This window comes from Sorghum bicolor, chromosome 10 (assembly GCF_000003195.3).
Source record: "Sorghum bicolor cultivar BTx623 chromosome 10, Sorghum_bicolor_NCBIv3, whole genome shotgun sequence".
NCBI classification, from domain to species: domain Eukaryota; kingdom Viridiplantae; phylum Streptophyta; class Magnoliopsida; order Poales; family Poaceae; genus Sorghum; species Sorghum bicolor.
In genome coordinates, this window is record NC_012879.2 from 7,766,745 (window position 1) to 7,790,995 (window position 24,251).

Below are 24,251 nucleotides of genomic sequence, written 5' to 3' on the forward strand. Positions count from 1 at the left end.
ATTCTCGTAACCTTTGTAACACATGAAATGGTAATAACATTTGTAACTATGTTTTGCCAGGCCTACAAATACTCTCCAGATCAATCTATTTCCCGAGGCGGAAGACTGTCCTGGCCACTATGAGCTTGGAAAGTTCATGCTACCTAAGGCCCAGCTCATCGACGATGAAAAGTGGGATACAAGGAAGTTCCACCTGTGGTATATGGAAGCGGCAAAAGCCGGGATGAGAGGTTTCACCGTCAAGATTCCCTCAGAGTTGTTCCACTTGCCCGGTGCCGATATTCAGCTGCATGTGGACTTCCAGGACATGTACAATCTATTGCGGGAAGAAGACCTTAACATCGTCCAAATCACCTTATTCTCTCTGTAAGTGATGATTGCGACCTTCATAGACCAATCTCTACATTTGTATTGGAGAACTATATGATTTTTAGGACACGATGACTTGTCCGTGCAGGTTGACGGTCACTATTAGCAACAAAAGGCACCATCCTATCCTATACCTCTCTCCAATGCATATTGCTGAGAGAGTGATCAAGGGTTTCCAGATAACGGACCCAGAGTTGACCGTGCGGCAGAGGGAAAAGAAGTACGAAGAAAACATGAAAGAGGAGAAGAAGAAATTGTCAAGGTACATCTTTGAGGTAATGAAGAAGCTCAACCCGGATGGGCCGCATTGTATTATGGCTGCCTACCACTTTGGGTAAGTCGAAAACATCTAAGTAAAGTAAAATTGGCTAGGGTCATGCCTTCTCGTTGACATAACCTATACTTGTTTCAATGGTGTAGAAATGACCTAGCCGGCGGCCACTGGGTTGCCTTCCTCGTCTATCCTCAAGATGGCCGGGCTGTTATATTTGACTCGTTACAGGTACCGAACAGAAAGGGGTACAAGGCCTTCGAAGACTGCTTGAAATAGTAAGCCACCGAGCTTCTTGATCCTTTACAGTTATCGTATTCAAATTGACGCTAACACTAATACACTTTGTGCAGCGCTTATAGTGCATATCTCAAGGATCCGCAATGCTGGGATCGGAGAACGGAGAAATTCAAAAAGAGGCATAAGCACCACCTCAAAATCCGACGCGATTTCCCCGTAAGTATATTTTAAAGGTAGTTCAATTATGCTTTTGGTATATATGTGCTCTAATGCTTTTGTATCGATCCTGCAGTGCGCCAAACAACCCTTGGGATCAAAGGCATGTGGCTTGTACACCTGCGAGAACCTAAGGGAAAGCAAGGAGTACACCAACAGCTGGAAGAAGCTCAAAGAAGCAGTGAAGAATCGTGGAGAGACAATGAAGAATGTACGCCAAGCTTTTAAGCAAATCAAGGAAGACATCTGTAAGTTCATCCTAGAGAAATGCGTGCTCGAAGGCGAACCCTTCTTTGACAATGAAGGTGAATTGGCAGTTCGGCCAGAGTTCGAGAAGCTTAGGAGATGGGACACCATGCTACGGCCGACCGATTACACCCACGCAGTAGAATTGTGATGTGTAGCGGATTCGCGGGTTTCATATGTGTATATGTGGATGATGAGAACAACTAAGTGGATTTATAGATTATGTTGTGTCTTATGTATTGAACTTTCAGTCATATGTGTGTCTATATATATATATATATATATCTTCTATTTCTGAAATGAAATCTAGATTCTGGAATTTGTAAATTGTTTAAATTCATATGCAGCAATGGTTCTGCAATGTGTTTTTTTATTTAAAAACACTTAACCGTGACGGGCAACATAAAGTGACCGCTACGGTTAATAGCAGTATCCGTAGCGGGCAACATAAAGCGCCCGCTGCGGTTAATCTATTAACCGTAGCGGGCGACGTAAAGAGCCCGCTGCGGTAAATAGAAATTAACCGTAGCGGGCGCTTTACGTTGCCCGCTACGGTTAATCGATTAACCGTAGCGGTCGGCGGCGCCCGCCACGGAAGTGGCCACGATTTACCTTGGCCTTATGGCCGTGGCGGACGCGTTTGCTCGCTACGGAAAAGGGAAAATGCCCGCCACGGTTATTCTTTCTGCAGTAGTGAAAAGTGACATTGTCATAATAGTCCAGTAGTTCTCCAGTGTCTATGTCCAGTCATCGACCAATTGCAAAGTATAAGATATCAAGTCATACATAACTGATATATATAGGTTCAAGGCTAACAACTTTAGCTCATTAGGATCACAAACTACACCTCGCAAGCTGACTTTAGCTGAAATGCTGAGACTTGACTTGTTGAAACCTATAAATAAGCCGAGAGTCGAGCTGAGCCACAAGCGGAGTGGAACGAGCCGTCGAGCTACACAAGTTTTTCGTGTAGGTCTGAGCATTGCTAATTGCTGCTCACCGTCGTCGAATTCGACTCAGACAGTGTGATAGTAGGTTTAGACTTAGGAGTGATGCATTAATCGTAGTGACACAAAACGTACGCAATCGCTAGCTCTTGCTGCACTAACCGCTAACTAGTACTAGCTATGTGTGTAGGATCGATAGGGACCTAATTAACTTGAGCAGTGCAGCAACGACCACGTTGTGATTGGTGTCGAACTACGTACTGCTAGCTAGCTAGCTTTTGCATGCAATGGTAGTACTATAGCACTATGGCCGTCGGCCTCGATCGCCGCTTGACAAAATAAAGATCGATCGAGAGACGAGAGCCACAAGCCACAAAGGACCACTGCCCGCTCCCAATAAACAGCTAGCGCGGCTACCGGCCGGCTAGTCTATCTCCTCGATCGCCGCTGCATGCAGTACGTTGTGATTACCGGAGTTGTAATTCATTTCCATGTGGCAGGTTTGCAGCAACCCGAACCGGCCGACTCGCTTTCAGCCACCGGCCGGCCGGTCCGCGCGCCGCCGCCCCAGCATCTACCGAAGAGGGGGACCGGATTGACACGACGCATCGATCAGCGCTGGCCGATCGACGACACGACGAGTGACCTGTGACCAGTAGTGCGCGTCCCCGTGCTGTGGGCCGGGGGACGCTAGCTCTAGCTGCAGGGGGGCCACGGGCGAGAGACGACGACACTGCACGGCTGCGTTTACGTGTAGGACGCAGGTTGCGCGCGGGCGAGGGTCCCGGCCAGGCCAGGCCCGCGCCGGCTCCGGCGCCGGTCGTCGTCGGCCGGCCGGCCGGCTGCAGCCTGCTGCATGCAGCAAAGCGTGCCGCCCGCGCCGGCGCTGCACCGCATGCGCGCAGTCCGGCATCGGTTGTCGCGCGCGCGGACTGCATGTGCGTGCGTCGTGGTCGGTTGTGGTGCGCGCGGCGGAGCGCACGGCGAGCACGGCCCCACGCCCGTGCGCCTCGCACCCGGTTGCAGCTGGTGAACATGTAGTAGCAGACACGGCCGTGGTTTGCGGGCATGCATGCACGTGCACCGGCCTGTAGGACCCTGTGTTGCTGGCAGGCGGCGCTGTGGCTGATGATCGAGGCGGCCGTGCGTGCATGTTCTTCCCCAGCTCGAGCGCGCGCGGGGACACTCTACGTACGTGCTGCATGCGCTAACGTATGGTTTAGTTTCCAATTTTTTTTTAAGATTCTTTATCACATTGAATTTTGCGACACATGCATGAAGCATTAAATATAGATAAAAATAAAAACTAATTACACATTTTGCTTGTAAATCGCGAGACGAATCTTTTGAACCCTAGTTAGTCTATATGATTAGACAATATTTACCACAAATAAACGAAAGTGCTATAATAACGAAATCCAAAAAAAAATTCGCGAACCGAACGAGGCCAACTCCTGCTGCACACCGTCCAACAACCGTGCATTACGCCATTTTACACCCTATCTCGCTGTTTGCACTTGCACACAGCGCACTGCATGCGTTCAGGAAAAGATCCTGCGCCTCTCCCTCTCTCTCTCTCTCTCCTACATTCTTCAGTTTTTACTAAAACATATACATGAACTTATTTATTTGCATTGTGTCCCCTTCAGCCGATTACGTATACGTACTGGGCAAAGTTCAGGCTCACTCACCGCATGTCCGCATGCACATACTCCTCCTCGATCTCCTCCGACTCCGATCCATGCATGCATGCACATGGCTTTGATAATTGAGGCCACACCGCGAGACGATAAGATCGATCGATCGTCGGCCAACTTTGCGACTTGGATATAATCGTCGGCCAACTTGCGCATGAATATATATAATGCATGCATGGCATCCATCCTCGTCAGACTCAGATCGAGTCATTTTATAAAAAGTGGACGACGACGACGCCGCCGCCGCCGGCCGGCCGTTGGCATGCTAGCTACGTAGCTAGTAGCAATGCATGGCCAATTGTTCACCTCTTCAAGCTCATCTCACTGGCGGCTCTTGCGTTGTTGTGCGGGGGTCCCTCCATCGGCCGGTCACGCTTTTGCATTGGCCTAGATTCTCCTCGGGGGACGGAGAGGTGACATGGATGGAATCTGCAAAAGTAGACTGGCCGGAAACAGCTAACGCGATGATACCATTTTTTGGTGCATATATGCATGCATGCATGATCGATCGTGGACGTTCATGGATGTCTAAGCAACCTGCACCTCGTGTCGTCATATATATGGTGAGCTCATATCATACGGGAGAATATACACATACCAATTAAGGCCAAACATATCAGCATCGATGTCGTCGTGTCGACTAACTACATACAGGCCTTGTTTAATTTTCAAAAAATTTTGTAAATTTTTTCAGATTTTCTGTCACATCAAATCTTTAAACGAATACATAGAGTATTAAATATAGACAAAAATAGAAACTAATTGCATAGTTTGGTTGGAATTGACGAGACGAATCTTTTGAGCCTAGTTACTCTATGATTGAATAATATTTGTCAAATACAAACGAAAGTGCTACCGTGACTATTTTGCAAAATTTTTTGGAACTAAACAAGGCCACAGTATTGGACGGAGGAAGAGTTTTTTTTGCGACTGACAGAGGAGGAGGTTGATGCAGGGACGAAGCTACCTAGTAGCTTGTGGATGCCCAGGTACCCACAAAATTTTGAAAAACCACTATTAGAAATACATTTTCACCATGGTTGTAAATTAAATTTTCACGCCTACAAGAGAGAGGCACCCCCATCTAATTCGCTCTAGCTTCGCCACCGGATTGATGTATGTGTGCTTAACTGTTGTTTGTCACGCATGCACCACGTACGTACACATATACAGTTTTATATCTTTATTATCATGTCTTTTCTTTTAAAACGGGATCGAACTCGTATGTACGTAGATCGTAAATTTGGGAATACAGGAGATCTATATATGCGTATATATCGTAGGATTCTACAGATGATGTGTTCACAAAGAGATTAGCTAATAAATAATGCTGGTTCTCCCGTTTCGAGCCTTTAATTAGCAGGACGACAGTGAGACAAATTTTGTGGGTCATTTCGTGACGTGTTCGATCTGATACTACGTCCGATAACTTTTTTTTTTGGACTGGAACTACGTCCAACAACTGAAAGCAAGTTGCCGGGACAAGATTTTCCGTGTTCAAGCCCGCCGTACACGGTCCGTTTCTCGTTTCAGAGGAGACGTTACTAGGCCGGCTTGTTGGCCCAAAGTTCTGGCCTCAACCATTTCGCCTACTTTGGCCCAATGGAGAAAATGTTTTCGGCGGACCAATGCCCATTCAGCCGTTCTTTTCCTCCTACAGCACATCGTACCTAACCCAAAACTTATTGGGCCGTCCAGCCTCTATGGCCTGGCTCGGATCCTGCCCACGCCACGCTACGGCTCACGGATCCTGTCCGGGAGACCTCGTCAGCATAACAAGTTGGCCCGGCTCCTTAAGAACATGAGCTAGAGTTTGCCTCTTTAGTAGTATGATGGAAGAAATTCCGGTTTCAGTCCCCTCAAAAAAGAGAGATCAATCCATAATTATAGGGTTGGACAAAAAACTCATGGCTCGTTAGCTTGCTTGACTCATGTACATTTTGGCTCATCTTGAATCAGTGTTTGCCTTTTTTTTATAACAAGTGGAGTTATTTGTAACTTAGTATAAATTTTATCTCATTAAATTAACAATCCAAATGGCTTGCAAGCTCGATGAGATAGAACAAAGGCTCCCTGCAACCCAACAACAATCTAGCCCAACTATCTCCCTTCAAACCGTAGGCCATTGAGTGGGTAAAGGCTGACTCAATGCCACAACAATCCAATCCAAGGGCCCAATAGTGCCCTAATGATCTATTTCCCCTAAAACCCACCGAGTAATGTTCCCTCGTTCCAGTATCAGGATAGCGTCGTATCCACCTCTCTTTGACCTCCCCCATTTTCCCATCTTAGTTCGCCCATGATCAGGTCTAGTCAACATGCACACCGTGCTCAGCGCAACGTGGTAGCAACACGTGAACGCAACAAGATTACCATGCTATGGTACAAGAGCAGTACAACATGCGCTGGTAGGACGAGGCTGAGTGTAATATCCGATTTTAAGGACAAAACCAAATATGTATCATATGTGAGTCTTAGAAGTCAATTCTCACATATAGCTACAAATAAAGGGTAACATCAAAAGACAATGCATAAATATATAACGTACTTAGTATAAAAAAGATAACCTTTAATAGCAAACAGCGGATAGACAACTCCAAACTTCGGGTATTAACTCCTCTCCGCAGGATCAAACTGACTGGTTGATCACAAGCCTAAAGCAACTCCTGAAGTGTGGAGGAAATTGTAAGAATGAGCACATATCGTACTCAACAAGTATAACCAGGGGTTCATGATGCTCAAAAAGCTGACACTGGTTTGACTGCATTTAGCTTTTATATGTAGATAGCATATTTAATCATTGGATAGCAAATATCAAGGTAGCATATTAAATCCCATAACCACATGATCAATTGTATACAGGAATTATGAATAACACATATAAACAACATAATAAACCATCTTTTATCATCATTAATCAGTGTCCATCTATTCCGTCAGTTTTCCGGGCCGCCCGTATCCGTGGGCACGGCTAGTATACCAGATTTAACACTCTGCAGAGGTTGTACATCTTTACCCATGAGTCATGATTTACCCTTTCGCCCGAGGCCCGTCGACCTCTTAACCCACTACCAAGGAAGGTCGGCAGGGATCACTATGAAGTCTTTCAAAGGTTCGTCTAACAAGTTAGGGCCGCTTGGTTTCATTAGTCAGTCCATGTGATTCACCCGCAGGAATCCACGGTCTGCTATTCCCCAATTGCGCCACACGGGTAACCGCTAACGAGCTAGAAAAATTACTCATACTTGACTAAAGCTAGAGCCATATAGCCCTCATGGTTGTACGAGTTGTCCCAGTTTTTGCCAAGGAATAAGTCTTTATGGAGGGTCAAGATCAATCTAGCAAAAGCCAGAGTTCTTTCCACCCTTTATATTCAAGTTGCTAGAAAGCTTATTTTATTGCTTATTGTATATCCAAACATTCATGTCACAAGATCATGGATTATATTCAAGCACTAGCAAGAACTACCCAAATGCATATCCAAAATAGGTAACAAGGAATTCTGGATAACAATCATCTATGATTTTGCTAAGGTCATTAAGGTGAACACATGCATATGATATATATTGTATTAATTGTGTATAGGTAACAAGGATAGTCACAGGTTATACTTGCCTTGATCAAAGCTCTCCTGAGCCTGCTGCTGGTCGTCAAAAGCTTGACCTTGATCACCAACGTAAAGCTCACCGACTAAACTCGATCATCAATCAACAACACGCAATCCAATGAAGACAATCATACACAAAGCAAACAAGCTATAATTAGAACAATACACCAAACAATGGTAAAACAAATATAAAAATTTATCAAAATGTTCTACGCAACACTATGATCACACAAACGTAAAGATCACGAGAATCGGAATTAAAACGGAGAAGATATGAATTTTCTAAGATTTTGGATAGAAAAGTAATCAATTAATTAAGGTCACGAAATAAAAAAGTTTCAAACTGAGAAAACTATTTTTCTAACATGTAGAGCTCATGAAAATGAACCTAACGCAATTTGAATGGGTCAAATCGGAGTTAAGATGAATATTTTATAAGCTATCTAATTCCAGTGGCAAACTCGTAAATTCAGAAAACGTATTTTAGTTCAAACCGCCGCAGAATACGCTTTTAAAATTGAGAAAGCGTATTATCGAAAGGGCGCTTTAGGACCGCGGGTTTATTCCTATAAACAGCAGGGGCTCTTTAGCAAAAACGCGAATGAAGGGGTATGTTCTGTTGTGAGCCGTTGGATCTTGATCTGATGGTCCAGGAGACATCGAGGGGATGGGGGGATTTCAGCCGGCGGTGCCCAGGAGCTGCACGGTGGCTCCATGGCGGGAAAAGAGTGAAAGGTTCTTGTTTGGTTTTGGTAATTGAGTGACAACTTAGGTGGACTAATAGTGTTTATGTGATATACACAGGAGATTAGTTCACAGGTGATTATGTGATGATGAAGGAGCTCATTGCATATGAGACATGACATGGAGTCATGTGACTAAGGTGGAGAAGATCAAGATGAGGCTTGGCTTGATGGACCGGTTGCAAGAGTGAAGGGCAAGTCAGAGGCTTTGAAGCGAGGGACCGCGTGTGACGGTGAAGCTTGAGCAAGACTTGCCGCCGATGGACCGAGGCAACGGTGAAGAGCAAGTGAGGTCAAGATCGATGAACCAATATGGTCACGTGATGATATGAAGTGGATCATATCATTTGGTGATTGGTTGGTGCATGTGTTGCATCAACATTGGAGGAGATGGAATGGAATGCGCAAGGCAAAGGTATAACCTAGGGCATTTCCATTTCACCGGTCATAGGTGTGTAGAGAAGTTTATGACCGGATTTAGGATAGATGGTTGTACTATCAAGAGGGGCAAACTTGTTTGCATATCGGTCATCTAGTGCCACTGGAGCGATCTAACTTTGCATACATGTTAGGATCGAGTGGCGTGGCAAGTTTGAGAGGCTAACTCCTTTGGAAAAATGTTTATGAAAATGCTAACACACTTGCACATGGTGGTGTACACTTGTTGGTGTTGACACACTTTACAAAGGAGGTGGAGTTCCTAGGCCTTTAGCATCCGGTGTGCTGTCGGGTGTAGCAGAGTGCACCTGACGCACCGGGGTGAGTCCGGTGCTCTGCGTTCGGTGTGCGGGCGGTTTGGCGACCCTCTCTGCGCATGAGTCCGGTGAGCACCGGACGCTCAGGGTGCGTCCGGTGACCGTGTGAGTTTGCGGAGCTCTCTACGCACGAGTTTGGTGTGCACCGGACGCGTCCGGTGTGACGCAATAAGCGTCCGGTGGTGCTGTGCAGGCATGCGTACGCAGTAGCCGTTGGCGGCAACGGTCGAGTTCAAACGGCTAGTGACACGTGGCGGTCAGCTGAGCACCGGATGCTGGAGGTTGAGCGTACGGTGGCTCCTTGTGAGCGTCCGGTGCCCACGTGTTTTTCCCAGTGAAGGGGCAACGGCTAGTTTAGCCCTTGGGGCTATAAATAGAAGTGGTGGCCGGCCTTGGCCGGCGCTGAGCACCTTTGGGACTTAGTGTCCATGCTTTGGGAGTGCTAGTGAAGCCTCTAACTCACATATGCTTGATAGTGATTATCCGATTGTGTGAGTGAGCGATTCTAGTGTGTTGCAACTAGAGATTGCATCGAGTGGCACTAGGTGGTCGTGTTGCAAGCCGGTGGTGCTTGTTACTCTTGGAGGTTGCCACCTCCTAGACGGCTTGGTGGCTTGTGACTCCGTCGAAGCACGCAAGGAGATTGTGCGGTGCTCCGGAGAAGAGATTATGAGGGGTACGGTGCTCACCCCGCGGGGATCGCGAAGAGCAACTCTATTGGATCGTGCGTGTCATTGAGCTACCTCACTTGTGGGTAGGTTCTTGCGGTGTCCTAGTGGGGACGAGGTTCGTGTAACACCTCTTAGCCGCCGAACCACCAAGTGTTGGTCGACACAACAGGGACGTAGCTTGGTGGCAACCAAGTGAACCTCGGGAGAAAATCTTCGTGTCAACTTTGTTCTTCCCGTTGGTTTGCAAGTCCCTAGCACAAGATTGTTCTTATATTCATATACTTGTGCTTGTGTAGTTGCTCTTGTAATTAGTTAGCTTGTGTAGCTTGCTAGTTACCTTCTTGCTTGTGTAGCTAGAAGTAGTTCCCTTGCGTGACTAATTTGGTTTGTGTAACCTTGTTAATCACATTGCTTAGTTTGTGTAGCTAAGTAATTTGCGCTCTCTAATTTGGCATTAGTTGCCTTGTTATTGAGCTTGCTAGTGAGCTTAGGCTTTGTGCGCTTTGCCTCACTAGTTTGTGTAGGAGCTCCCCCGGTTTGTAAAGTACTAGTTGCATAGGTTTGTGTGACCTTGCTCCTAGAATTGATTAGGTGAGCTCTTGCTAAGGTAGCACCTTACTTGCTTGTTTAGGATCTTTTCAAGGTGCTAGAGAACTTAGATAGAGGGGTGTAGTCTTGGCTAGGCCGATAGTTTTAATTCCGCATTTGTTTCGGTTAGCCGGTGCGATATTTTTTAGAAAGGGCTATTCACCCTCTCTAGTCCGCCATCTCGACCCTTCAAAGAGCCGAGCTCGCCGGAGATGGTGGAGAAGGGACTAGGAAGCTCGGTTTTCGACGGGAAGGGTACTGAGAGCAAGAGAGGACCATCGCGAACTCACCTAGGCTGCTATTGGAGCTCGGGCGATCTTGGGGAAGGCACGCGACGCAAAACCGCGGACGGCACTTCCTCTGCAGGTTCGGCGCCGATGTGAGAACAAAAAAACGCGGTAGAAAGTTAGGGAAGAGACTTGGAAGCTTCGTTACCTCGACGCAAAACTCGGCACGTGGTTGCGGGCGGGAATTGAGCACCCCGGAGCGAAAACCACGGCGGCGGCTTGATCCGGAGTTCGGCGAGATCCGGTTTTTGCGAAATCCGAAGCTAGGGCGCGGCTTAGTTGGTTTGGATGTGAAAGGAACATGCGGGGGCGCTGCTGGATGTTTTATAGGGCTCGGTAGTGCGGGATTCGGTAGGAGAATCTCGGGAAGATTGGATTGGACGATGCTTGCCTTCGGTTGGGAGTCCCTGCTGGACACGGCGAGGAAGAAAGGGAGGATGCCACTGACCTGCGGGTCCCACCTGGCAGAGACTAACGGCACGGGGCTGGCTTGCTAGAGAGAAAAGGGAAAAGGGGTGGCACATTGGGTTGGGCCGAGGCCGAGGGAAAATAGGGGCCAGGCCTTCGTCCGAAGAGCAGAGGGGAAAGTTATTTTTTTTATTTCCAAACCATTTTCAAACCAGTTTGAAACAATTTTAAACTTTGGGTCAAATCACTCATCACAATAAAAAAATAAGTTTTCCAGCATGAATGCACAACCATATTTCTAATCCTATGATAAATTTTTATTTTAATGAAAAATATTATTTTCCTATGTTTCATGAGCACCAAAAATAAAAAAATAAATTATCTTAGCTCTATTTTCAAAGAAGCAAAAATTTAGGGCGTTACACTGAGGTAGCTGTGGCCAACATTTGGAGGGGGTGGTCATGGGAAGAGACAGTCGTGGCTCTTGGAGGAGGATGTGGGGACATTCGTTGAGACGAGGCGACAGAGTCAATGTTTGGCGGGTTTGGTGGTAGGAGGAGATTTGAGGAAGAGAGATGGAGAAACATGACTAGAGATCAAGTGGGAATGTGGGATAATTTCTTATCCCAATACACGACACTTAATTGTGAAGACCCTACTTACCAAAAGAAGCAAAGAAGCTATCTGTCTCCATGGAGAGTTCTAGGGGTGGGGTCAAGCCTTATGGGTGGAGGGAGAGCGAGTTTTGAAATCTAGGTTGGTTGGTGTGAGTGTTTTGCTGGAAATACTTTGAGTCTCTTTCCATTGTTTTTTGTAAGCTATTTGGACCGGGTGTCTCCCACCTGAATGTTGTAATGAATACTTTGATGTCTTTGTGATGCTAGGACAGGGGCAATGCCCTAAATTTCTAAAAAAAACATGACTTGAGAAAAAGAAGGAAGGCGACAATGTGACATAGTTTGCAGGCCCTACAATAGTTTTTTTCTTTTTTGCTGAGTGGTTTGCTATGCCACATCCGCGCCAACAAAGCCACGTGTCAAAATCACTGACACATTAACACCACATCACTAGAAATTCACATTAATTTGAAGGCATCAAGTAGGTAACTTTACATGGTTTTGTTAGTTGCAGGAGTACAAATACCTGGTTTTGCAATTCATGGAGGAATTATTGACTCTAGTGATAATAGAAGAAGCTAAAATGTTTTTGCCACATGAATATGGATCTTTATTCAAAGGAAACAAACATGGGGGCAAATAATAGACTTGGACGCAAATGGAAGCTATGTGCCTCCAAGTGGACAAGACATCCAACAAGCCAGCCTAGGTAGAATAAATTGTTGGTCCAAGTAAACATTTTGGCCCGACTATAATTGAACGCAGTTTGTCCAAACGAGCTCTCGGTTTTTCCCTTTCTACCGATATATGTTTTTGTCCTTTTGAGCGCCTCTTTTCTTCTTTGATAGAAAAGATCATCTCTTATTTTCATTTTTTTGTATTTGTTACCATAAAATCCCATGCAACACGCAAATATTTATTTAAACACAGTGATGGATATGAAATGAAATCTCAATATGTCAATTCATATATGTCATCAAATATTTTTTCACATTTTCCTCCAATATTTTTCTCATTTTCAAACTATTTCATTCCCAATAGTGTATTTTAGTTATTATTTGTATTTGATTAATGGTGCAACTTGGTTACAATGTTTTATTTAACCTTTTTAAAACTTATTTCTTTGCATGTCACTGTTGATTTGCTTGTTGCCAGCTTTGAATGGAAGAAGGCAACCAGCCAACCTCTACATTTTTGCCACTTTGGAATGCAATATTTACAAGAATTGTTTAGAATATCACATGAATCAGTTTGTTTTCCTAGAAAAATTTTCTACGTTCCAAAAGACGCCTGCAATTTATGGGTCACTTCATTTGTCCTGAGTCAATCTTTTATAACTTTGAAATAAGTTTCTAGAAAAATATACTAAGATCTGCAAGCCAACTAAATATAATATCAAGACATATTTCATCTATGATTTAATGGAATTTGATATCATAGATATTGGCATATTTTTTCTATGAACTCGGTTGAAGTTAAATAAGTTTAAGTTACAAGAAAACTAACAGTGGACTATAATTTGTACAGTGGACTATCAAATAGGCTTCTGAGAAGAAAATAAAAGGTATTTATAAATAGAAAACAAAAATAAAAGCAATTTGTCGTCTATACTCCTGTCGCATAGCGAGCCCAACACTACCGAAATAGTCCGGAATATTGAGTATAGATGAGCAAAGAGCTAGCCTGGTCCGACACAACATAGGCTCATGCCAAGCACGGTTCAACGAGGCACGGCTAGCCTGGGCAAATTACCCGATACCCATTATCCGTACCTGAATTACCCGGATCCGGACCCGAATTACCCGAACCCGAGGTACCCGATCCTAAATTCGGATAGTGATTTTGATTACCCGAAATTAGTTTGGGTAATTCGGGTAATATCCTCCAGTGCCCGAACTACCCGAGTTACCCAAATATTTGTCTATATATTTATATTTATCATGTGTTGTTAGTTAAATATTAGAACTTATCAATTTATTAGAACGTAATTCTCTTTGTTTGAACAAGTGATAGTTGAAAGAGCATCTAGGCTCCTAATGATTTTGGTGATTAATGACAATGTTGATTACTATGACTAACGTGTGTTTTGCAGAGGCAAAGTCATTAGTGAGGTCATGGTAATAGGTACTCGATGAACAGGGACATACATGCCTACTTAATAGTGGAAATCGTTTCGGTTTTCAAAGGATGGATGGACATCGTCAAGACTAGACTAGGTCTAAGTGCCATATGGTGAAGAAGAGCACTTAGAGTAGTTTAGGACTTTGTTTTCTTTTGACCGTACTATTAAGAGGGGCTTTGATCTATTAGCTTGACTTAGGCAAGGCTTTAGGTTTAGGTGTGGTGCACACTTGGTAAACCTAGCACCAGGTAGCTCAGATATAGTCCTTAGATCGTGAGGAACCAACTTCGTTTTGGAACGATCGCGTTTCGACGAAGTTAGGGTGCCTAAGTAGGCACCGGACGCTGCATCGGACGCTCTGTGAGTGCGTCCGGTGAGGTCCTTAGCCGTTGGAGAGCCGTAGTGCCTAGGGTTAGGCACCGGACGCTGGCACCGGACTCACCGGGCAGCGTCCGGTCCCATACCCAGGGAGGTTGTAAACCTTCCCCGAACACCGGACGCACCGGGTAGCGTCCGGTCTTAAACTCAAAGAGTTTGTAAAACTCCCCGGAGCACCGGACGCTAGGAAGTAGCGTCCGGTGACCTATCAGACGCAGGTACAGTTAGCCGTTGAGTGTCACCGGACGCTCGGTGCAGAGCGTCCGGTGCAACATCAACAGCGTCCGGTGACCCCGTTTTAAGTGGAAAACGGTTGGCTGACCTTTGGACTTCGTGGGGTGTATTTATACTCCTCCACCTTGTCCATGAGAGGCCTCTTGCCCATTTGAACATCTGAGAAACTTGTTGTGGAGCAAGAGAGTAGCAAGAGCCTAGAGAGGATTGAGAATTGAGTGATTTCTTGTGAGAATCCTTCTCTAGTTGAATTCCAAGAGTCAAGTGTGCATCCACCACTCTCTAGTGCCTTGTTTGGGTCAAGTGAAAGTTCTTTGCTTGTTACTCTTGGTGATCGCCATCACCTAGACGGTTCGGTGGTGATTAGAGGCACAAAGACCGCCCGGAGTTCTTGTGGGTGGCTCGTGTCAAGCTTGTGAGCGGTTTTGGGCAATTCACCGCGATGGATTGTCGAAGAATCAGCCTGTAGAGAGCACTTGGTCCTTGCGCGGACCAAGGGGGAGCAAGACCCTTGCGCGGGTGCTCCAACGAGGACTAGTGGAGAGTGGCGACTCTCCGATACCTCGGCAAAACATAGCCAAGCACTTTCTTCCACTACTCCTTTACTTTCTAGCATTTACTTTGTGTTTTTACATTCTTACAATTGCCATGCTAGAATAGGATTGGAACTAGGTTGCAAAACTTTTGTCCGGTAGTTCTCTAGTCACACTAGGCACAAGGGGTTGAATTGGAGCTTATAGGTTGCTTAAATTTTAAGAGAAGCCCAATTCACCCCCCTCTTGGGCATCTTGATCCTTTCAATAGTAATATATTATTCTCTACAAAATGCTATTGAAATTCTATACAAATTGTGGCTGAAATTATATATAAATTGCTATTAAAATTTTGTATAGTGTGTTGTTTTTTGAAAATTCGGGTAAATCAAGAATACCCGAACCCAAACCCGAATTATCGGGTACCCGAAATTGCAGGTAGTGTTTTTTCGGGACTAATATCGGGTAACAATTTTTATTACCCGAATTACCCGACCCGAAAAAATCGGGTAACCCGAATGCCCAGGCTTAGGCACGGCCAAACAGGGCTTAGCATGCCACCGGGCCATGCCATCCTAGGCTTCGTGCCTGGCCGACGGCCCAAGCATGGCATGTTGTGCCCTTTTTAGTGCCGAGCCAGCTTAGAAAGCACAGCCTTTTTAGCAGAAAGGAGGGGAAGGCAAGGCCTAGAGATGCCGCCATGTCGCAGAGGAGCGCCATCGCCGCGTAGGAGAGCGAGGATGTCTTGGCACCAGATCTGTCCTCACGACGGTAGGAGAGGGAGGAGGCACTCGGCCCTCGGCCGACGGTGTTGCGAGGGAAGGGGGGAGGGGGTCGGAGGGGGTGTCCACGAGGGAAAGAGAGTGGTGGCCTCAACCATAGTCACAGGATTCGGGGTCGAAGCCACAAACCACACCAGGGACGCCGACCCAAATCTTGGTATGGGGAGGAAACGGTTCGACGACCCATTTTATGACAGGTCATGCACCCATATCAGCAGTGCTTGAAGAAGGGGCATTGCAAACACTGCAAAAAGACTTTCAACAATACCGCGACAAGAATAAATGCACACTTTTTTGGTCCTCCACCTGGTAAGAAGGCACAAATTATTCATTGTTCTGCACTACAAAGTGATCGCGCCAAGTATAAAGAATTGTATGACAAGGTATGTTTAGTAATCACTATTAAGTAGTCATGCTTTCAAGTTTAAATTCTCTGTGTTTATACTTGTGAGTTCATTATCAACTATTTTGTATAGATGAAAAAGGAGGGTTCATCTTCATCTAAAGTAGCATCTATCAAGATTCAGACTCCATTGGCAGATGCTTTCAGTATGATGGAAAGGGATGTTGTTGACATGGCCATTATGCGGTACTTGTGTGCTAATGGAATTCCATTCAACATCTTGAGAAGTCCCCGGTGGTCTAAAATGGTAGCAACCATAAACAGAGCACCTAAGCGATACAAATCGCCAACAAGTGAGAAGGCAAGAACCACTCTTCTAGATGCATGCAAGAGAAACGTGGTGCAAGACTTAGCGCCAGTTAGAAATACACAGTATGCAGTGATTTTTTACTATACACAATATGATGCACTTATGAGTTAAATCGGTAGAAATTACAACTTATTACTTATGACTTACGAGTATGCTCAATCGTGCCAGGTACACAAAAGGTGTCTCTATTGGTTTAGAAGGGTGGATGAACATGAAAAACCACCCCTTGATCAATGTAATTGCATCAAACAACGGTGGTTCAATGTTCTTATATGCAGATGATTTTTTGGAATTGAGAAAACTGGGGAAAACATAGCAAAGTATTTGCTTAAGGCTATTGATGAGATTGGAGAATCAAACGTTCTTCAAATAGTGACTGATAATGCATCAAACTGCAAAGCAGCTGGACGCGAAATTGAGAAGGTATGTCTTTGTCATATTTTCATTACAAGTCAATAATTGTAGAAGCTAAATACTATTTTCCTTTTAGTCTTTATTAAATCTGAATTATGTTTTCACTAGGTTCATAAACATATTTTTTGGTCACCATGCGTAATGCATATTGTCAATCTGATGTTTAAGGATTTAGCCAATGCACTTCCTTGGATGGAGAAAGCATACAATACAAGGCTGGTAAAGCTATAACTTTTTTCTGAACTACTAACATGGCCTAGCAATTTTTAGAAGCAACTCAAAGCTAGATCTCTTAAGGGTGGCAAAGACAACATTTGCGTCCCACTATATTTTACTGAAGAGGCTAAGTGACTGCCGAGAAGCACTTGCTACCACGGTGGTCACAAAGCAATGGAAGGATTGGATGAAGGCCAATAGCAGTGATCAATATGCAAAGGCAGCAATTGAAACTATCAACAGTGAAGAGTTCTAGGCAGAGGTTGACAATGTACTTGCTCTCACAAAGCTGTTGTTCTTAATGGTGAAATACATTGATGGAGAAGGTCCCAAGATGGGTGAAGTATATGAAAAAATGGATAGTATGTTGGGAGAGATAACAGATGTGATGACCAATGAAGATTATCCTCACAAAGAAGATTTTCCTAAGGTTAATGAGATAGTTATTAGTCAGTGGAGCAAAATGAACATCCCAGTCCATTGCCTGGATTTTGCACTATGCCCAAAGTTATATGATACTTGAGTATATGAAAACACCTGCTCCAGGAGGCATTCCGAGAAAAGCTCCAAATCAAGACAAGGAGGTCATGAGAGGGGTGGTAGAAGCTTTTCGTAAAATAGCAGATGGTGATGCTGAACGAAAGACCATGCAAGAAGAATTTACTGCATTTCACATGAAGAAAGGAATGTATGCACTACCCATTGTTCAGACTGATGCAACCACAATGTCACCCATTGATTGGTGTTCTAACTATGGCTCGGAGACTCCAAATTTAGCAGAAGTTGCTTTAAAGGTTCTATCTCAACCAATCAGTAGCTCCTCGGCTGAAAGAAGTTGGAGTAAATATTCATTTTGTATGGAATGTGAAGAGAAACAAGCTAAATTCAAAAACTACAGATAAATTGGTTTATGTCCACTCTAACATTCGTCTTCAGTCCAGGTTTCTAGAGAGCTACAAAGTAGGCCCTAATAGCAAATGGGACACAGATCCAGAGGATGCCTCCTTAGAGGAATCAAGATTGAAGCTCGAGCAATTACGCTAGAAAGATTTGGAGAAAGATGTGGCCAATGATCCTCTAATTGAGGAGCCCAACTCATCATCAAAGAAGGTCACAAAAAACAAGAATAATTGATTGGTATGCCACTATCCTATAATTAAAATTGAACTTTATAGTTTGTACTCTGTAGTCTATGCTTTCACACAAACACTATGATGAAATACTGAATCGATGACTAATGTTTGCAGGAGTGTAGGTTGGCCAGAGTGGATCATCAGAGGAGTAGTGGGCTAGAGGAGTAAGGACTACATCAACTCCTAGGAGAATGAGCATGGCTACCCACTGCCATCGACTGTTAGTTGTTTTTCTTTCATTTAATAAATAAAGTTAGTGGTTAGAGTGTGACATTGTGAGTCATTTATAAACTATTCGCAGATTTCTTATTTTTCTTTGTTGGATTGGCTAATGTATGGGACCCTAATGTAATGAGTTATTTAAATTACGTACTTCAGTTTGGACATGTTTGCTGGTGATTTAGTTATATATTCGTCGACCTAGGCACCCTGGGTTCACGACCTCGTCTCTAGGCTACGTACCAGGTTCATCGACCTAGGTCCGCTGGGTTCGCGACCCTCAACTCCAAACTTCGTACCGGGGTCATCGACCCAAAACCAGTATAGTCACGACCCAGGACTCTATGCTCTGTACTGGGGACATCGAACCATATGATTCGGGTTCACGCACCAAATGTTTGGTTCTTGTTCCGCAGAGGTATACCCCCCTTGTACCACAATTTTTTCAATTGTCGACCCGAGTCCCTCGACCCGATCGACCTATAATTCTTGTGACTGTGGCCGCGATGCAAGAGAAGAGAAGGGGAGCCACAGTGACGGATGTGAAGGGGCCTCCGCAGTGTCAGAAGGGAAGGGGAGCCGTGGTGCGCACTTACTCATGCGACGCATGTGACTATGCGAGGGAAGGGGAGGAGCGATGGCGCTAGAGAGGCTAGGATGAGAATTAGGGTTAGAAAACAAAGTATGGTATATATACTCTTGACTATGATACCGGATCTTAGGTAAATTATCGGGCCATGCCGTGTCGCCCGGCGTGCCTAGAGATCAACCCATGCACGGCTCTATACACCATGCCATGTTGTGCTCGTGCCAAGCCAAAATGTTGTGCTTTGGGCCGGGCCACCGGGATGTGGGCTGTATGCCTATATATATAAAGGTAAAAGAACAACGGAAAACCATTTCCTGTGTCCTGCTGGCTGCTGTCATGCTGTTGCATTGCAGCTTCGTTAGGCCCTGTTTAGATTGTAGATGAAAATTTTTTAGGTGTCACATCGGATGTGTGGGAAGGATGTTGGGAGAGGTTTTTAGAAACTAATAAAAAAACAAATACATAGCTCGTCAGGAAACTGCAAGACAAATCTATTAAGCATAATTAATCTATCATTAGCACATGTGGGTTACTATAGCACTTAAGGCTAATCATGGAGTAACTAGTCTTAAAAGATTCGTCTCATGATTTTTAACTAAACTGTATAATTAGTTTATTTTTTATCTACATTTAATGTTCCATGCATGTGTCTAAAGATTCGATGTGATGAATGAAAAATTTGTGAGTGAGGAACTAAACAGGGCACTTGCCTGCCAATGTGAACGGCACCGGATGCTCCCGGCGACCTTTTTCTGGTCATCGAATCCGTTCATATCCCCCACTCCTCACGTACGGGTGAAAGATATCTTTGGAATCGGCGGCGCCACTCCTGGGGGTCCGTCCAAGGCGGTAACGTGGAAAACGGGAGCCAGAGCATCTGTTCCGTTCCGCAGCAAATCAGCAATGGTGATACACCGAGTCATCACTGGATTAGTTCCCCAGAGAATATTCGTTAATCGTTATCAAGTGTGTACGTACGCTCAAAGCTTCAGCTTCTAGCCTTCTAATCTTTTAGACCATTCCAACTTCTAGCACACGTACGGTGCCAGTGCCATGCATGTGGAGATGATGAGAACAAACGTACAGTGAGTGATATCCCATAGCTGTCTCGCGTGTTCTTGAACCTATACTTAGAATGATGACAGGTTTGCGATGGAATAGTTTCAGACTTTCAGTTATTCCAAGCAAAAGCAAAAGTGCAAAACCATTGTGAAAAATCCAACATTAGAATGTATTTTTGCCTCTCATTCCTGACGTCGTCCACCATAAGGTCTTTTTCTGAAGACAAGTCATTGAGGTGACTGGTGAACAATCCAGAAGGGGGATGATATATGCTTGTGTAAATTTTCAACTCGGAATATGTATTAAACACCTGCGAATGGGGTCTCTTTCGTGGTGCTTGAGTGATTCTTAAGTTTGCACGCGCAACTCTAGTTTCAAACATTAAACTCTTTATTTAAAAAAGAGTAGGATTGCAGGGGAAGAATACTGCTCTTTTTGACCAAGCATTCTTTTTTCCTGCTAAACTTCCCTTGTTCCTTACCTTTTCTGCATTCCAATGCTTAACAAGCTAGAAACAATGTCCCTTGCACTCTAGCTAGGAAAGTGGCTACTCTCCAGAAGTTTTCAACCGGCCCACACACATGCTTGCACCAAGCCCAATAAGCTAGCTCCATCTATCGTCGATGAGTAGGAACATGTGGTTTTGGATTATGGAACAAGGATGGTGTAGCATGCAACACATCTCTGAATGACTGAATCTAGTTACTACATAGCCCTAAATTATGTAGTATGATCGAAGAGCTTTTGCAGGCAGAAGGTAACATGCTTTCAAGAAGACCTTCCAATTTTATTGAGATGGAAGGCATAAGAAAAGCACAACAAAAGAATTGGAGTCTCAAGACTACTGAACTGAACTGAGATGCCACCTTTCCACAACAATATTGAACTGAACGAATAATATTGGGAGGGAGGAGAGAGCTTGCTTTGACGACCTGAATACCTGATCCCTAGCCAGTAGCCATTGCTTTATGAACATAGTTTTTTTTTCGTCTCTACTGCGACAGTGTAGAAGCAACTACTGGAAACAGAGACAAACATTTGTAATGACTAGCAAATTCGAATTCAGTACTAGCCAACAGTAGTTACATGATACTCCATTACACTCACACCCTCAACTGGCCTTTGCCGGGAGAGAAAAAACAACCGGCCAAGCAACCAGGAGACACTCGACGACACTAACGAATAATCTTAACAATGATATTGACGACTAAATGGAAAATCTTGATGAGCTTAAACCCTGTCCTCTACGTCCGACGAACTCCTTAAACCCTACTCGTAGTCGCTACGGCCGATGTCTAATATTCCATCGGATCCGGAGCGGCCACGGTTAATTAATTAAATCCATTGACAAAAATTACAGCGCGCGTGATTGAGCATCTGCTTGTTGTTGTTGTTGTTGGGTTCATCTTGATCACGAGAGGATGGAGTCCCAGTCGATCTCCCAGGACGGATACTTGTTGAGGTGCAGGGCGGCGGACTCGTCCCACGGCGCCTCCGTGAAGTCCAGGCTTACCATCTCGGGATGCTGCTGCTGCGGCGGCGGCGGTGGCTGGAAGAACGCCGGGAGGGAGGAAGGAGGCGAGCCGGCGGAGTGTACCGACTCGTCGCCCTCCGTGGTGGTCGTGGACGCCGAGGCCTTGGGCGAGTCTGGGGCAGCGGTGGCGGTGGTGCTGGCGTCGGTGTCGGCGGCCTTGGACGACGCGGGCTCGGCGGTGGTGAGGCCCTGGCAGATGGCGGTGAGCTTGGCGTCGACGGAGGCGTCGAGCGGGCCCGCGAGGTGCACGCCGCCGCGGCGGAGTGACGGGAAGTTGAGGCGCGCCGCGTCGCCGCGGAGGCGGAAGGCCGCCTTGTCGTAGGCGAGCGCCGCGTCCTCGGCGGAGTCGAAGGTGCCGAGCCACAGCCGCGTCCGGTTCCTGGGCAGCCGGATCTCCGCCACCCACTTGCCCCAGTGCCGCTGCCGAACGCCGCGGAACAGCTTCGCGGACGACGCCGACGGCGCACCGGCGTGCTTCATGGGCTGCGTGGCCCGCGGGCCGAGGAACGCCGCCGCCGCCAGCAGGCCCCTCTGCTGCTGCTGCTGCTCTTGATGCTGCGCCAAGAGCTGCGCCTGGATCTGGTGGATTTGCGCCGCCGGGCCCAGGTGGTTCAGCGCCGCCAGCCCCGACGCGGCGTCCGCCGACGACGACGTCGGGTACGACGCCGCCGCCGGAGAGGCGTACGACGACGAGGACTGCGGCAGAGGCGGGAGCTGGGAGAAGGAGGTGGCGGCGGTGGGAGCAGGAGGTGGTGGCGGGAAGGAGGTGTAAGAGGATGTGGCGGGGAGGTAGTACGAATCTTGAGGCAGAGCAGAGCAGTAGGGGTACGAGTAGGAGAAGGGAGAGGTGGTGGTGGAGGTGGAGGAGGTGGGTGAAGAAGCACTTCGGATAAAAGGTTCGAGTGCTTTCATGAGCTCCTGGTCCGAGGAGGACGACGACGAGGAGCTCAGCTGGTTTGTGTACAAATCTATGGCTGCCATTGGCAAAATGTAAAGGAAAAAAAGAGGAAAAGGTCGAATCTTTTTTTTTTCTTTTTTGGTTTGCAAGAACTGAACTGGAGATGAAACTAGCAGAAAAAGAAGAAGAAATTGGGAAAAATTAAGGCCTGTTTCTTCAATAAAAGCGAAGAACAGGAGGATGGTGGGTCAATGGTTTGGTTGGTGCAGGCTGAAAGGGGGCTTAAAAACGACCCTTTCTAGCTTGCTAAAAAAACAAAAGAAGAAGCTAAAAGAATTCAGAAAGCTCTACAAGAACAGACAGGAACTAATCCAGGAGAGAAAAAAGGTTCTCCGGATCTCTGTTCTCCCTACTTGCAAGGAACGAGGAAGACGAACCGTTCGAAATAAAAGCTCCGATCTTTTCCGGTCACACTTCCTTGCTTGCTCGATCAAATAGCAGCAGCAAGAAAGGCTCCCAAAAAAAGGCCTCCTTTTTCCTAGCTTGGCTTCTACGAGAAAGGGTTCAGAGAACAAACCTGTTGCCACCGTGCGCGCGGTGGCTGGTCGCCGTCGTCGTCGTTGCCGTGGTGGTGGATCGCTCAGCCTCACCGGGGAAGTGGAGTGGGTTCTGGGTTGGGTTGCTGGAGGGGATGGATGGCCGGAGGATGGAGGAGAGGGGAGGGATGGGAAGGCTTGTGCGTGTGGGAGTGGTGGTTGGGGCGGATGAAGTCTCTCTTGGGGATTGCTGGCCACTGGCGCTGCTGTTTATATAGCGTGGGACGGCGGCAGGTCAGTCGCCGCGCCGGGGCAGGGCTGCAGGTGGGCGCTGTGACGCTGACGAGCGGGCATGGTGGAGCCGTGGACGAAACTTCGCGCGGTGAAGTGAAGCAATGCTGCTGTCCCGGCGCGTGGGCCCCGATGATGGTGTTCTTGTGTGCCAGCTCGACTGCTCGAGCATGGCTTCCAGTTCCAGGCAGTGAACTACGGCTGCGGGGGCGCCGTGTGTGACGATGTTTTAGAGTTGGTTGATAAACTGGTGAATAAATTTGCAAACAGAACACTGGCAAGGAAATTTCGATAGAAGTATCTTTAAAAAACATATATATATTAATAGAAATATACAGTGAAGTACAGTTTGGTTCATATCCCGATAAGGTGAGTAAATTTACCGAGAGAACACTATCAAAGAAACATTGGTGTAGTATAGTTGGTCCATACCTCAATATGGTAAGTAAATTTGTAGAGAGAACACTAGCAAAGAAACATCGCTGGAGTACAGTTGGTTCGTACCCCGGATATGGCGAGTATATTTGCAGAAAGAACAGTAGCAAAGAAACATCGGTGAAGTCCGGTTGGTTCAAACTTACTAACCAGCAAACTAACTTAGAGCACCGTCCTTGATCAAATAGGTTATGGGCAGGGCGAAACTATGTTCTAAGTAGTGGGTGCAAATGCCCCCCCACCCCCCCCCCCAAATACAAAAACAATAAGATTAATTAAGATTTCGCTATATATGCACCCCCATCAGACATGTTTATGCACCCACAAGGCACGTACATCCTCTTTAGTTTGTTCAGCTTCGCCACTAATTATGGGTTGTCATGGCACCAGCAAACTTAGAGAGAAGTTGTCTAGGGCACGGCCATCAAACTTACTATAGAGAGCTCGGCCAACAAACTTACTATCTTAGAGAGTGTCGTCCTTGATCAAACAGGTTATAG

General features: G+C 46.0%; 2 protein-coding genes and 1 long non-coding RNA gene across 3 annotated transcripts; 2 read left to right on the forward strand and 1 right to left on the reverse strand.

The window, feature by feature from the left end:
• Positions 224–919, forward strand: LOC110431074. Its single transcript, XM_021449767.1, has 3 exons — positions 224–366; positions 458–703; positions 790–919. The coding sequence occupies exons 1-3, from the start codon at positions 224–226 to the stop codon at positions 917–919; spliced, it is 519 nt and encodes a 172-aa protein (XP_021305442.1).
• On the forward strand, positions 17,066–18,564 carry LOC110431433. The gene is made up of 3 exons (XR_002448920.1): positions 17,066–17,848; positions 17,996–18,191; positions 18,302–18,564. It is a non-coding gene; the product is annotated as an uncharacterized LOC110431433 (long non-coding RNA).
• On the reverse strand, positions 21,077–23,271 carry LOC8080057 (ethylene-responsive transcription factor RAP2-13). Its single transcript, XM_002438036.2, has one exon. It carries the CDS (start codon positions 22,570–22,572, stop codon positions 21,469–21,471), a length of 1,104 nt encoding a protein of 367 aa, XP_002438081.1. The 5' UTR covers positions 22,573–23,271; the 3' UTR covers positions 21,077–21,468.